At 40.5% G+C, this 15871-nt stretch overlaps 1 protein-coding gene across 2 annotated transcripts; it reads right to left on the minus strand.

The window, feature by feature from the left end:
* Positions 1-916: 916 nt before the first annotated feature.
* NFIL3 (nuclear factor, interleukin 3 regulated) lies at positions 917-15555 on the minus strand. Of its 2 annotated transcripts, none has more exons than XM_064404377.1 (2): positions 15381-15555; positions 917-4911 (listed from the first exon to the last, which is right to left on the minus strand). In XM_064404377.1, the coding sequence occupies exon 2, from the start codon at positions 4716-4718 to the stop codon at positions 3345-3347; it is 1374 nt and encodes a 457-aa protein (XP_064260447.1). In that variant the 5' UTR covers positions 4719-4911; positions 15381-15555; the 3' UTR covers positions 917-3344. The 2 variants fall into 2 exon arrangements, with proteins under 2 accessions (XP_064260447.1, XP_064260448.1); XM_064404378.1 differs by lacking the exon at positions 15381-15555 and adding an exon at positions 13620-13767.
* Positions 15556-15871: the final 316 nt, after the last annotated feature.

Here is a 15871-nt window from a genome sequence, read left to right on the forward strand (position 1 = left end):
TAGAACATGGGGCTATATTACTGTGTTTATACACAATTAAGTTAGGCAAATTTAATGAACGAGCTGTACTCACACTTTGCTTTGTTAATTAGCCATCAGTCGATATCACTAGGAAAAAGTTTACCTTGCTAATCAACAGTCATTTTTCAGACTTCTCTTATTTTCCATGAAGCCCTTCACACTAACTATTATCATGAAAGAGAATTTATACTGATAAGTCTCAGAATTACCAGTTTCTATATGTAGCCTTCCATAACATTTGTAATTGAAGACACTAAAATGAGAAAGATTCCCTTTTTGCGATGTTTCATGTTGTTTTGTCAATTGCTGAGTTTACAATATTTTTTGTAAGTTAGAGCCAGTTTATTCACACTTAGATAAAGCCCATTTTGTGCTCAAAAACAACCTTCTGATGTCCCATTGAAACTAGATGACCAACCAGGGATACTTTTTCCATGGAGCCTGATCATGTTTCCTGCAGTGCAAGGAAGGCAGGTTGGAAGAGCACAGCTGTCTGGTCCCACATAACTGTGTACCAGCTGAAGGCTGGAGCAGGGCAGTCCCACTGCACTCTTTCCCTCCCCACCCCCACAGGGTGACACTCCATCTTTCCCATTTCACATCCTGAGGGGAAACGGGCTAAAGATGGGCAAGCAGAGTGATGGCTCTGCATGAGGAGGGCACCTACACAACAATTACTGCAACTGAGCAGTTCAGAGTCAACAGCTGTAGCCAATAAAGGGGCTTTGCATGTACCACCCACACTCTTGCAGTTTGTACCTTTAACAGGTATGGGAAAGATATTCCAAGTATTAGATGGAGAATCAGCAACTTCAGCTCGGGAAGATCGGTCATCAACCAAAATTAATGACCCTGTGTTGGACTATGATGATTAACATAATAGAAAAGCATGTGGTAGGTTAGATCTGTTTTGAACAAAAGACAAATTATTTATTTCTTTCTTCAAATGAAGCATAACACTAAGGTATAAAGGGAGTATAAATAACATCTGATTGTGCTCCTAAGCTCCATGCTATAACTTTCTTGCAATGACATCCTTCAACAAATTAACTACATCATTACTGTTAAGTATTAATTGCACAAAACAGATACACAAAATATATAATGAGCTAGAAAGAGGACAACATTCTTCCATTATGACAAACAATTCTAACAAGAAATGGAAAAAAACCCAATAGATCTAGGCTTACACTGATGGCAACACTGAGAGTTTTAAGTCCTCTCCTTGAACACATTACATGTGATAAATAATATGCAAAATATTTAAAGAATTTTATTGTTGCTTACAGAAGATACTTAGCAAGCAAGGAGACAGTAGCCATAACTGCCTCATGTCTCATATCCCCATCATTCAATGCAAATTTTTACATTTCATGCAATAATCCTGAGCTTATTTTCAGTAACATTGAAATGTCATCTATGTTAATTACCAAATACATACAGAGCCCAGCTATGGGGTCTATTGTATTATTAAGGCATGAAAAAAGAATAGCAGTTTATCAACTCTGAATGCCACAAATACAGCACAGCAGTTAGAAGGCTCAAAAAAGCTCAGAAAGTACCAGTGATTTCTGTGCGAAGGTCCTCCCAGAACACAACTGAATCATCAGTTCCTGAAAAGGCACAGAATCAAATCCTGTCCTCACTGACATCAGGGAGTTCTGCCATTGCCTTGACTGCTGGACCAAGCTTCAGAGCTATCAGGAGTGACTCAGACTCCTCTTCATATCCCCAAAAAATTGACAAACTTCCTCTCACTCAAGTCAAGTATTAATTTAAAAAAACAATACCTACATATTGTTTTGTTAATTAGTATTTTAAGCCTATGGAAAGGTTCAATTCATTATACAGTACGGCAATTAATAAAAAGCCTTTTCAGAAAAAGCTTATTTGTTAGTCTGATTTATTAGTACGTTAAAAGAAAGGGGAAGTATCATGAAAAGAACCTCTGCCAAGTTATGCTCTGTTTATTAATTAATTTTAGTTTTAAAATGAAAGATTTTGGTAAGCCGAACCAAGGATATGTAATACAATTCTAAACTCCATGGTTCAATGGCTCTTCTAAAAGAAAAAGAGCACCACAGCCCTGTCCAGTCGTCAAGTGAAGAACTCATCATCTGCATAAGTCGTAAGGGGCTAGCAGTGTCTAGATTGTGCAGTTCTTCACACAGTCTCTATTTTACATCTGAGAAATTCTTGCAAAATGCCCTTTAGCAAGCCAAGATATTCCAGTTCAGTTAATTAAGCCATTGAAACCAGGGACAAATTGCTGGCAAGACTTACTTCATGCATAATTGCATTATGTCCCATTCTGGGAACTAAAATAGCAGATGATCTTTAATTCTGCAACTGCTATTGCCTAGCCTTTGTGTAAGTATTTACCTAGCTGAGCTCAGAGTTTACAGATCCAGTAGCCTTATACTTCATGTACAGGTGGCCCATGGTCTGCCACAGACAGAATGCTGGTATGCAAGAGGGGTTGACTTTCCATGCCTGCACCCCTTGCAGATGCAAGCCACCCCTTGGCAGAGATGGTGCCATCCATTGTGTCACTGCAAGGCTCTGGAAACTTTGCAGATGCACAAATCTGACTTAACTAATTTCACCTAAAACACCAAGTTATAATATTGAAAAATTGTTTGTCACACTAAAACATTCAGGAAACTCATTACTGTCTCATTTGAGACTGAAGGAGAAAAAAAAGGTTGTTGATATTAGTTACTGGGTTAGAATTTGCAGGGCTTTTGGTTAATTTCTACTAAGAAATAAGTTAAAGAAGGCTAAGGCTATAAATTGGTACTGTTTCATTTATAAATATTCACTTTACTTCTCTTCTAAAAAACATGTTAAGGAAAAAGGTGGCCAGAAGGATCACACATGTTGTAAATTGTAATTTGGTTGTCAGGCTGCAAAAACCAAAAATGTAAGTGAAGTTGAGCACAGTGTAAGAAAAAACCCAGTTTTTAATTAACAACTTATTTACAAGTTCATAAAATCAACTGAACTGGAGTAGATGTTCTATGTTTGTCACCAATATTTTATTATAACTGGTAACTTGCACGCTTTGTAGTAGAACAAAAAGAAATTAAAGTCCACTATATACAGCCTTTGTACAGGCTACTTGACTATACTCAAGGCATAGTGATCATAGCACAACCTAGTCTTCATAATAATTTGTGCACAAAAAGACACCAATCAGACATTATGTGAACATTACAGTGAAATGACATCACAAGTCCAGTGAAAATTCAGCATCATACAAAACATATTGATCTACTGCAAATGACATCCTTTGAAACAATAAGCCTTTTTTCAGTAGTAAATTAACCAGAGTCTGATGCAGAGATTTGTGTAGTTATAAGTCTTTTAAGTGAAGCAACCTCTGCAGATAAGTTTGCTATGCCCTGCTTCAAATAGAGATTCTCTGACTCAGAGACATTGTAGATATTGTCTTTTATTTCAACAACTCCAGTTTTGCAACCACTCTGAATTTTAACGTTGAGTTCCTTCTGATGCCAGAGTTCTGGTTTAAGTGACCAGTCTTGGATATTAGTCACTTGAACCGAGAAAGGAGTGTGAGAAGAATGCACCAAGTTTTGTGCACTGTGTTTTTCAAGCTCAAAATGTCTTTTTGAGGACATGTCAATGGGTGACGACAACTTCTGCGTTGCATCATAGTCATTATCCACTGCTTCCACTTTAACTTGCATGGCTTTGGCTTTGATTCGAAGCTTGTGAGGCAAAGCTGAAGAATTCACTTCTGGAACTTTAACTGTTGCATGAACATTTTTATGTTCAACTGGGGAATGAATTGGACCCTTAGGAACCTGCTGTTCATCTTCTCCATCAGATGACTTTCCAACTACACCATCATCAGTTTCTGACGTTCTCGGCGAATTACTGGAGGACCTATTAACTTGCAAGAGAGGAGGAGAATGTGAGTACACATTAAAGGTAGCTCCCATGTAGTTTGGATATATGGACGCTTTATATGAACCTCTGTCATCTCTTGGCTCTCTCTCTAATTCCATAGGCTCCTGCTTTATAATCTGGAACTTATTTTCAGGGCTTCTACAGTTGCTTTGTATACGACTTGGTTGAGTATGCTCTACAGTTGACGTTTCGGATACATCAGACATCGAGCTTTGAGGAGAATGTTTAATGACAGAAATACAACTGCTACCAACTATAGATGGTTCATGTTCATCTACAAATGAGTTAATATTTGATTTGGAACTCTGATAATCTTGAAAATACACAGTTGTTGAGCTACTGAGTTTCTGTATCTCTTGGGCATAGGCCGCAGAACTAATTAAACCAAACTTTAACTTCAATGAAAGCAGCTCTGCCTTCAAAGTGGCATTCTCTTCTCCCAGTGCAATTAGTTTGTTCTCTAAGACAAGGTCATTCAGTCGTCGCTTTTCACGAGATCTTTTGGCAGCTTCATTATTTTTCCGCCGTTTCTCCCAATACATAGCATCTTTCTTTTCATCTGGAATGAATTCTCGCTTTCTCCGGCAAGCTGAAGATTTGCTCTTTCCACTACTTGCTTCAGTAAGTAGTATATCTTCATTTGTAGACAATTCTTCAGATACTTCTGCTAAGGTTGACTTAAGTACCATGATTTTGTCCACATTGCTACTTGTGTCAACAGGTCCGTGCTCCTTTTTAAGGGTCTGCATTTTTCTCAGCTGCATCAGAAACAATTTGTAGAAGATCTACAATCAGCAACAGAGCAAGCTATCTCCCCAGTACTTCTCACTCCACAACTTGATAAATACAGTAATTTTAAATCCACACACATTCTTCCTTTTCTTTCATAATCTCAGACAGAAATGTCTGTCTAGAACCAATTTTCTTAGCAGATTCAATGGGAATCTTCTTAAAAACCTGAAATAAATAGAGAATTTTATTACTATTTAGGAATTGCTGGATCAAAACACACAAAAGTAGCTATTGATAAATATTTCAGACAAGAATTTGGTTCATTAAACCTGCTGTGATATGAAGACAGTTTAACACTGAAATTATTGATATTCTAAATTTTATGACACCTAGAGGTAGCAGATTTGCTTCCAAAACAAATATTATGTGATTCAAGGACAAATCAATTAAAAAACATTTTGAGAGTTTTGACTCTACAGTAATGCTATCAGAATGTTCCATGACATCACTGGCCAAACTAAAACCTTCCAACACTTTAAACTGCAGGACATGAAGCACATTGATGAGCAGCATTGCAAAGTATCCTGTTCCACATTAAAGCATCTCTTCTGAAAACAGCTGTGGTGTAAGACTTAGAAATACAATGTATTTGGGTCCTTCAAGGATTAAAAATAACACAAGCTGATTTAGAGAAGGAGTGCTTTCTATTGTCTTAAAATACCACCATTATCCATGATCCAACGCTTATCTATTAAGCATTTAATTGCTGCTTTTGAATCCTGTAGAAATATATATACATATATATCTATATGCAAGTGTTTTTATCCATCATATTAATTCAAACTAGCAAGTTCACACACAATTTGGGCAAGTACCTAACTAAAAAATATGACAGAAAATTATGTAATTTTCTAGTGTAATAGAAAGAAAACATTAAAATCAGTATTGAAAGATACATTAGAGAAATAAAATTTAATTTAAAATTTCCATTTGACAGATGTTGTATTAGGTCAAAGTAAAGTTTAATATCATTGAGGCATGTGCACCTCCAGGAAACAGTATTTGCATTGAAGCAAAAGTTTATACCCCTAAGTCTTAACATTAACAAATAAAAATTAGCTTAACCTTTAGCTTCAGACATTTTAATCATTAAATAAGAACTTAAGAGTTTATATTGACCTTTGTTTTATTTAGTGCCTTTTAATGCAAAAATATTAAAATCACTTGGTCTTGATCTTAGACACAAATTCTCAGGATATGATTTTTTACAGTCAATCACATTCCTGGTGAAAAGTATGTAGTATGCCAAGTGCTTTTATAGAACTAACACTCAAGTCTGCTATCATTCTTGCCTGTATGACCAGAAAACAAACAAACAAAAAAAATTAAATAATCAGCCACTTCAGATTAATGTCTCTATTTACTGGGAATGTTTTTACAATGTCTAATGAAACTAATTTTAACATTATCAGTCAAGAAAGTTAAAAGAATTAATGAATTGTATTCTGCCAGTTTCTCTGTCTTTTCCAGAAGACAAAATGGAATGAGTGATGAAGTAACAATTAAGAAGGGTCATAAAGACTAAGGTTTCAAGCTGGGTTCTGTTCCATCAAACCATGCCAATTCTTCTGTCATGAAAAAATTAACACATTTAGTAGAACTAAGTAGAATTTCCTAAAATCCATGGTTAATTACTGACATGTAACTATTTGTCTTTGATAATACAGCCCTAATGAAAAATAGAGTTAGACACCAACCACACCAAAGACAGGATCTAATATTTTAGTGCAAAAGCAGCACCATAAATTGTCACGTTTGAAAAGAAGAAATATACCTCAAATACACAAACAGTTACATAGTTAGACCCCGATCCAAAATTTCAAGTGGAGTCAAAATGGGGCTTTCTGTCAAGATGGAAGGAGCTGGATCAGGTTTAAAAATAACAATGAACCCTACGGCAAAGTAACATCTGTTTCTCCAAATTTTCAGTACAGTTTGATTTGCTGAAGTAGGTGTATAGCTATTTTGTCTATTTCACTGATTCATGGAATCAATTGTTTAATTAATATGTATATAATTTTAAACCTAGTGTAACTCAACACTTTAAAAACTCACTGCTGAAACTTTAAAACAACAACAAAAAAGAGAAGCCAAGGCCGCTTGACCTGTTGGCACATTTGTAGAATATTCAGTCTCTGTAGCATCATTTTATACTAATAGAATTAATTTCATTATGCAGTAGAACTGGGAGTACACAGTTACAGATCCATAATTGTCTTGATCCACTGCAATCACTGTATTCATCTGTACCAGTAACACACACATTCCATGGCACGCAGAAGGAAACTGTATCATGTACTCCATACCTATGAAATAATTATTTGTCTCTTACTATGTATCTCAGCCAACTCTCACCTGAGCAAAAAGTGCTCAACAAATTTTGTGAAATTTCCTTACCAGTTCACAGCTCTTACTGAATTTAACAATACCGGAGAGCTACACTCAAATCAAAATATTTGTTCTCCCAGAAAACACACACTAATATGCATATGTCATCATTATTATTACCACATATATATATACATACATAAGTGTATATACATAAATGTAGATGTTCTAGGGTATATGGCACATGTATATATATGTGTGTGTGTGCGCCACATAGCCTAGAACATCTACACTTACTTGAAGTGGTAGCATAATCAAGGAAGTACTTATAGAATCATTGGATATTTTAGAAGAACAAAACCATACCTACACAGATAAATACTTCCCCCCCTCCCCCCATAATATTCCCATCTTTTATTTCCATATGATATAAAAGCAATGTTAAGTCTTGAACAAGATTGTATCAGGATAAGAATTTGGACCTTGATCTCCAGCTCAAAGCTGTTCCACTTCAGTGTTTGTCCAACACTGTGCTCTAGGAAAAATAATAATAATGGTAATAATAATTAGCAAAAAAGTTTCTGGATTGTGGGTTGGTTTTTTTCCTTAATGAATGTAGACCAATGACATTGTTCATTAATATGATCATATTTATAGATAAAAACACAACTACATGTCCAAATATCCTCCTGTAAGGCTAAGACTGGCACTGAGCTGAACTTAGCCCAACCAGCTGCAGAGTTCATGTCCCTTATTCCATGGGACATCTGCAGATCGTACACTGGAATGGCCCAATCTGCTCACTGTAGCACTGTTAACTCCTGTTTTGGCCAGTCTCCTTCCTGTACACATTGCTCCCGGCACAAACAGACAGAATGTAAGTAGCACGCAATCCACAGCAAATATTAAGCATGTACCAAAATAACTGTGTTTTTGCATGCAATATTCAACTTTGCTCTCTGACAGAGTCCATCAGTAAAGATGTCAAGACAGGCATGTAACCCACTGACATAGTCATACGGGTTTGCTATTAATGCAGTTACACCTAATGCCATTACTCCCCTGAATGAGCAAAACAACAAAAGATCTTTAACTCTTTCTGTATTTCTTGAGCACTTTTATTATAGTAACTGGAACTGTGACTTTACACAGAGGAGTCAAAACCCTTGTTTAGTTTCATACTTCTAAACGCTTGTTTAGAAGTTTCATACTTTGTCATGTGGATCAGCTCAGTGCTGAGTCTGTAAACAAATTAAATTCCATCTGATCATAATGGCAACATGCCTTCAATGGAGCCAGCCATTTCACTTCACTTGCATTTTATAATTCCATTGGAAAACATGAGTATTTAAACATAAATTAATGAACTGTAATGATTCCTCTGACTACATTTCAAATTCCAATATTTTCCCTTATGATTAATTTTTCAATTGCTTTATCACTCCCTCATAAAGTGTTATAAAACCAACATTTGGTTGGTTGATGTTAATGGCATTGAGTGCCAATTCTACAATGTAATAACACTCGACCCTATTAACTTAATTACAAAGCCAGTTTTGCTCCCCCAGCAATTTTGCCATTGACTTCAGCAGAAGCAGAATACAATCCCAGATCCAAGTATTAATGAGACTGTTGTATAGGACTCATACTACTGAAGCAAAAAATTATGCATGCAGAAATCACAAAAATTAATTTATCCATGGGACTTCAAAAAATACTGAAGTGACAACATGGCACATTCAATATCTGATCCTGAGGATTTATGTATTCACACTGTAATAATTGAAAGGTCTCAAAGTTTGGACAACAAGGCCACAAGCTTGCTCTCTTCTGTGTAATTTAACTACATAAATGATATCCACTTTAGAGAATGTATGGGAGCCTCCTCATGTACCTAAGCTTCTCCACAGAGTAACTGCATGCTTTCATTTATATTTAGCAAAATAATTCATGCTATTTCCAAGGATAGTTTTTCAAGCATATCCTAGGATAAAATGACTGTTTAATTCTACAGCTCTAGCATTTTGATAGTGATTCTATCACACTAAATGAAATCCCATCTAACATTGGATGCTAAAGCACGATTCAGTTTTATATCATTGTGTCTACAAAAGGAATATATATCAGTTCTTTAAAATGGAAGAAAATAAAAGTATAGCTGCTTTTGTGCTAGGAAAAAAAGCACGCTTCTATCGTCACCACCACTATATGACACACTCTAGAAAAACAATTGCACTCGTCTTAATGTCTCTGCTTATTTTTAGTTGATGTTTTCCATGTTTTGCATAAGTATCTTTAATTATATTACAGCCAGCATTCTGCCCCAGTTTATCAATTTTGAAAATCTGGCTACATACCAGATAAACTGCCATAGAAATTGTTCATAGATTCAAAAGTCACCAGTTTGCAATCCAAATTTTGTAAAACTGAAAGATGTATTTTGCACTTTATCTTCAAAGTATTCCAAAACCAGATGCTATCTATTTCAATACTTTTATGAGGTACAGAAAAAAATATCATTCTCATCACACACGGGACAGGAAGCTGAGTTAAAGCTCAGATGGTGCATGCACAGCATCCCTAAAAACTGCTGAAAAATTTTGGAGACACTCTACCTCCACTGCTTTGCACAGACGAAAAATATGCCATGAAACTCTGCACCTGCCAATATCCCTATCTATCAAAATTCAGAAATCCAGGGTATTTCTGATCTCCACTGAAATCCTTCAACATACTTCTTCTTGCCCTTTACTGTAACAGTTTGTGAGTTCATGTTCCTGTTGAAGAAAAGCTTTAATGCTGGATATGCTGAAATAGTGAAATCCCTGGGACAGATTTGTGGGCCAGAGGGTCTAGACAATGTAGAACAAATGAAGGTAAAACTTTTTGAGAAAACCTAGGTGACTGCATTTTATGCTACAATAGACAGGTTATCTGCAGTCAGAAAGGGGAAAAGCATTTACAATACAAATATTGCCACCAATTTCTGCTGTTACATAATAATGTGCATAAGGACCGCGAATATGTTTCAGTAGCATGAAGCAATGCAGAAGTACTGCTCCTGTATGCAGTTTCCTTTTCCTACAACTTCATGGACATCCTAAGTGCTTACTGTTTCAGGACCAATGTGTAATTAGGTCAGTGGAACACTGATGATGATAACTTTGTACAAGATGACCCACTTTTGCTAAAATGTTGATCGTGTTATCGAAGGAAAAAAATTGAATACGTCCACACAATATATTCCATCAGGCACACCAGAAATCATTTATTATGACACTGTTCAATCAAATTTAAGGAAAAAATAAGTAATATTATAATGGAACTTGAAATACTATTGCAAATTCATATTACTCAACTCCACATTGCACCCAGAAAGCTGATGTCATACATAATTTTTACGAAAGGCTTTCTTCGTTAGAAGAATTACTTAAGTTACAGTTTATCTCTAAGAAGTACAAATTAACTCATTAAAGTATGGCCTGCTTACCAAAGGTTAATTACAGAAATAAGATTTCTATTTGGAGAGCACAAGACATATGTTAAGGGTAGCTGTTGTTCAGAAAAAAGTCAGTGAAGCTTAGTAAGTGTCCATTTGCCCCACATTTTCTTTCATTTCCTTGTGAAGACAGTATGATTCTCCCAGATCTGTTCATGTTTCCCAAAACAAGCTATTTATTGCTCTGGTTCAAATGGTGAAAAACAAGATCTAAGAATATTACTGATAGCACCAGGTAAAAATTTAAAACTGAGGAGGAAATAAATATGTCTTGGGTAAATATTTAATTCCATATATATAATATATATAGTATGCATATGTAAATATGCACTTTAATAATACCATATCACTTTCCAGTATTTTAATAAAGCCTCAGTAGAAACAGCTGTTACTGAAGTTACAGTACTATGACAGTATGTTTCTCATTTCAATAGCTACTTGACAGCAGGAAGAACCAGACTGTGAGAAGCTATAACTTAATAGCAACCATGTTCTGGAAATACAATTTCAGGTTTCACTTAGTTACAAACCATTTAAAAAAAAAAACAAAACCTCAAAATCAAATATTAATTATTCTGACAACAAATAGCTTTCTATTATTGAACTGTGTTCTTAAAATGCCAGCCATGGACCAGACCTTCAGCTGACCTAAATTTATATGGCTCTATTTAAAGGCAGCAGAATTATGTCAATTAATCCCAGCTGATGCTCTAAACATGCATCTTGTTATATAACAACTGAAGTAAATATATAAAATAAATGCTAGCTGTAAATTGTTGTTATCTACCACTCACAGCAGACAGAGCAGAGAAATAGCAACCTTTAGAGCTCCAATTCTGTGAGATGGTCCAGACCACTGCCCATGCTGAGCATTATTTTCTTTGTTGGGTTGCATTCCACTTACAAAGAGAAGTCTTGCAGCACTGGCATCTATATTGTCAGCTGTTCTACAGACACCTCGGTAGCAAAAACTGGTTAATTATTCAAATACTGCAGGACAGACTGAAAGTTACACCAAGGTGGAGCAAGTCAAGAAAGGAAAAAAAGCTGTGTCTTAAATAGGTATTTTTCCTAATTGAATTTTGTGACATATATTAAATATAGATTCTATTTCATAGCATGCCATTTTGGACATGTACCAATTCAACAAGTGAAGTGGAAAAAACAGAAGGTATCCAAGGTGGCTTTAGATTTTTTCAGACCTACTTTATAATACAATTTTTTAATAACATTGCTCCTACCACATTTTTAGTCAAGACCAAGTATTCCCTTGTTTACACAATCTTGTTTTTGACAATCATGCTTCTCATGAGTATTAGACAGTTACATTATCTTGTAGCTACTAAAAAAATATTTTCAAATACTGTAAGGTAATGCTTTAACACTTTAAAATACTAATACGGAAATCAATTGTCATTTTCTTTTAGATTGGACTGCAGGAATTGGCCATCTATTTGCATTTTTTTTCTATTACATAGCCTAAGCACATTTATATCTCATAACTGGCTGTAATGATCATGGCAAGGTCACCTAGAAGAGTCAATTAAGCTGATGAGTCAGATACATTGCTTAACAGTGTGTAATAAGACTCAAACAGAGGATTTTATTGTTCATATTATTGCATCACAGTGATGTTATAACAGCAGCGAGATTGCTGTCTGGAAAAAAACTATTGCATAAGCCTAGTTTGCATAACTATTTGTTAAAATAAGTCAATTTAAAATGAGTTAAAGGTTTATTTTATTTAAGAGTTTTATTTCAAGATAAAGGATTGGAAAAAAGCAGCATGGTGCTGAGACCTTTCTCAGACTCTTTTTACTCTATTGCAATAGATAGAATGCAATGTTCTATAAATTTCATCCAAAGCAAGGCAAATACTGTTCCTTCTTAAGATGAGATAAGCTCTTGGAGGTCATGTAAGTTCATACTGCCCATGGGAAGATTCTTAGCTTCTTGACACCTTCACATCAGTTTCTTAAAAACAAAAACAAACAAACAAAAAAATCCCCTCCCCAAATCTCAAAACAAAATGCAAAACAACTCCCACCAAAACAGCAGAGGCTTGAGGCTTTAGATGCAAATTCAGGAACCTGGATATTTTGAAAGCTAGTTAAAAGTCCTTTGGAGCACGAGTTAAAAATATAAAGTAAATGAAAGTGGAGGCAGAACATTCTAAAGCTTATTTGCGTTTTAACAGTCTAAGACATCTCCTATGTGAGAACTTGTTGCAATAACTGTTAGTGCCAATGATATTAATGATCCTTATTCAGTAGTCCTTGAACTTGTTGGTTTAAATCAGGTTTTTGGGCCAAAACACCAAATCCTTATTCATTCGAGTTTCCTATCAAAGTCAACATTTTGATTGAATAAGAACCATAAAAGCAATGCACATAGCAATATTTCAAACGAGGCTCTGGATTTGATTAATTACTGAGGAGGGCAAAGATAACTCAAAGTAGGTTACATACACACTGGAGCAAACATAACGAAACTAAGTGCAATCATTCAAGTTACAAGGACAACAAAAAAAAAAAACCAGGGTTGTTTTTAACACAACCACAACTCCAAAAGATCCTCACTGTCAAGGCTGTACTTGGCCCCAACAATCAAGCAGCAGAAAAGTTTATGCAGTTACCAAGAATATTACATTTTTAAAATGCTTTGCTGCTTCCTATACCTACTTCCTATAGCAGGTACAACGAGCATAAAGCCTATGGCTGGGGTACTCCGGAGGCTTGTGGTCAGAAGCACAGTGATGTTGGTTCCACATATTGGAGAACCGTTTTAGTTATTAAAAATAAAAAAAAATAAAATAAAAAATGTCACCTCATCTTGAAAGGCAAGTTTTCGTCAGCAACTTTCAAGCTATACTTCTATCGAGGACACAGCACAAGCCGGCCCCAAAACATACAGCCACTGCGACGCCGAACTGACTTGGGGAAAAAAAATTACAGAATTGGGCAATGATGATTTTTTTCCCCCCCTTTATGATGTTGGTGTCGTTCGTTAAGTAGGAGACGAAAGAAAACGCTCGGCTCGTGCCTACCTGCGAGGGCCTTTGTCTGGCGATCCCTGCCTGCAGGCGACGGTGGGACTGGGGGGGTGATGGGCAGCGGGGTGGGGACGCTCCGCGGAGAGCGCCCGCCGCCTCAGCGCCCTCGGCCCGCACCGCGCCCGCCACAAAGGCTGCCCGGCCGGGCCCCTACGTGACCGGCGGCGCATGGCCCCGGCCCGCTCGGCCCCGCGCTATCAGCCCGCCGCCCCCCCGCCGCCGCCGCCGCCCCAGCCCAGAACAAAGGGCTGAGGGGGAGCGCCAGCGCCCCCAGCCCTCGCTCGCCCGCCGCCGCCGCGCCCCGTCGGCCGCCGGGGAAGGGAGGCAGCGGCGACCCCCGCCAGCCTCAGGGAGGAGAAGGTGGACGCGGAGGACGCGTCGGGCTCCGCGCACCCGCTCCGCTCCACCGCCCATCGGCTCTGTCACACTGACCTACTAGCGGCGGCCGCCCCCGGAGCCCGGCTGCGCTGCCCCACGGGGGCCGGCGGCACCTGGCCCCCGCCCGCCGCGGCCGTCAAGGCACGGCCGGGACGGCTCTTCCCTCCATCGCGGCTGAGATCTCCCGTAACCGCCTTTCTTGCTTAAATCAAGCCACTCCCGTTTGGTTTGTTTTGGTCTGTTATTTTGTTTGGTTGTTTTGGGGTTTTTAAAAAATATTTTTCATTATTTTTTGCCACTGAAAGCCCGTACCGGAGAGATGCCACGGCGTCTAGGCGAAACGCCTTCCCTAAAAAATAAATACAGCCTGATCTAAAACGCCTCCGAAGGCGTAGAGTTAAAAATCCGAGCAAATGCCTCGAACGTCTTACACACGCACGGCTCTGGAGAAAAGACCAGAAATAGCACATGAAGCCACAATTGCTAAAACGCGAAGGGGCTAAATATAGACCCAACACAAATCTCGTTTTAAGGCACCCGGCACGCAGCCGGCGAGCGCGCCTCGCCTCCCCACTTACCCAGTTGTCTACTTCCCTTAATAAACACACTTTAACAAAACCTGTTACAGTTACGGGTTTGGGGGGCTTTTTTTTTCGGGGCGAGATTGTCCTAGTTTCTTTGTAGGGAGATTATAAAATCGCATAATTAGCTCCCTCTTCCCAGCCCCGCTGCCAGCATATTTTGTGGTTACATAATGCAACATTTCCAGGAACTATTATGCGATCGGTCCCGCAGCGCCTAAAAAACAGCGACAAAAAGTGACGGAAAGGGCTGGCTGAGACAAGCGCAGCCCCGGTCCCGGGCCGCTGCCATTGATCCCGACTGCCCGCGGGCAACATGCCCCTACGCCGCCCGGGAGAGGGCTGCGTCTGGCCGGCGGGCTCCGGCAGCAGCTCCCGGTGGTTTTGTGGCCGAGGCACGGCTGGCGCTGCCCGGGACCCAGCCCTCCGCCCCGCACGGCGTCCGCCGCGGCAGCTCCGCTCCCCGCCGGCACATTACGCAACGCGGAGAGCCGCTCCGGCGGCGCTGCCGGGGGCTCGCTGCGGGGACACGCGGGGGGCAGCGCGGCACGCCAGGAACGAGCACGCCCCGACAGCGAGAGCCGTCGGTCGGCATCTCCCGGGCTGCCGCCCGCGACACCACCCCTCCGCCGAGCCGCCCGCCGCCGCGCAGAGCGGGGCCGCCGCCGGACCCTTCCCCGCCCGGCGGCGGCCGCAGCCGGCCGGGCTCCCCACAAGCAACAGCCGACCCCCGCCCGAAGCTAGAGCGAAGCACCGGGCGGGCACCCCAACTTTGTACGCGCGCCTTCCTCCCTACCTGCAGCGCACCGCGGAGCGCCGAGCATTCCCGGCCCCGCGCCGTTGCCGGGGCAGGGCGGGCGGCGGAGCGGAGCGGGCGCGGTGCGGTGCCGCGCCGTGCGGGCGGCGGCGGAGCGGCGGGCGGGCGCGCGCGGCGGCGGCGCGGAGGGATGTGTGTTAGTAGGTCAGGGCTGCGCGGCGCGGGGCTCATAGCCCGCATGCCGGCCGCGCCGCGCCGTGACTGGCGGCCGCGCCCGGCCAATCGGCGCCGGGCGCCGCCGGGAGCCGGCCAATGGGAGCACCCGGGGGCGGGGCGGGGCGGCGCGCGGGGCGGCGCGCGGTACAGTAGGTCTGTGTGCTGCGATTGCATAACCGCCGGCGGGGGCGGGGGGGGGGGCGGCGCGGGGGGTGCCCGCGCTTACGTAACCGGCGCGGCGGCAGCGCGCTGGGGGGCGCTCGCCCCGCGCAGCCTCCGCCCGCCGGGGCGCGGCGCCTCCGCTCCGGCGCGGC

The sequence above is a fragment of the Passer domesticus genome, chromosome Z (genome assembly GCF_036417665.1).
Source record: "Passer domesticus isolate bPasDom1 chromosome Z, bPasDom1.hap1, whole genome shotgun sequence".
NCBI classification, from domain to species: Eukaryota; Metazoa; Chordata; class Aves; order Passeriformes; family Passeridae; genus Passer; species Passer domesticus.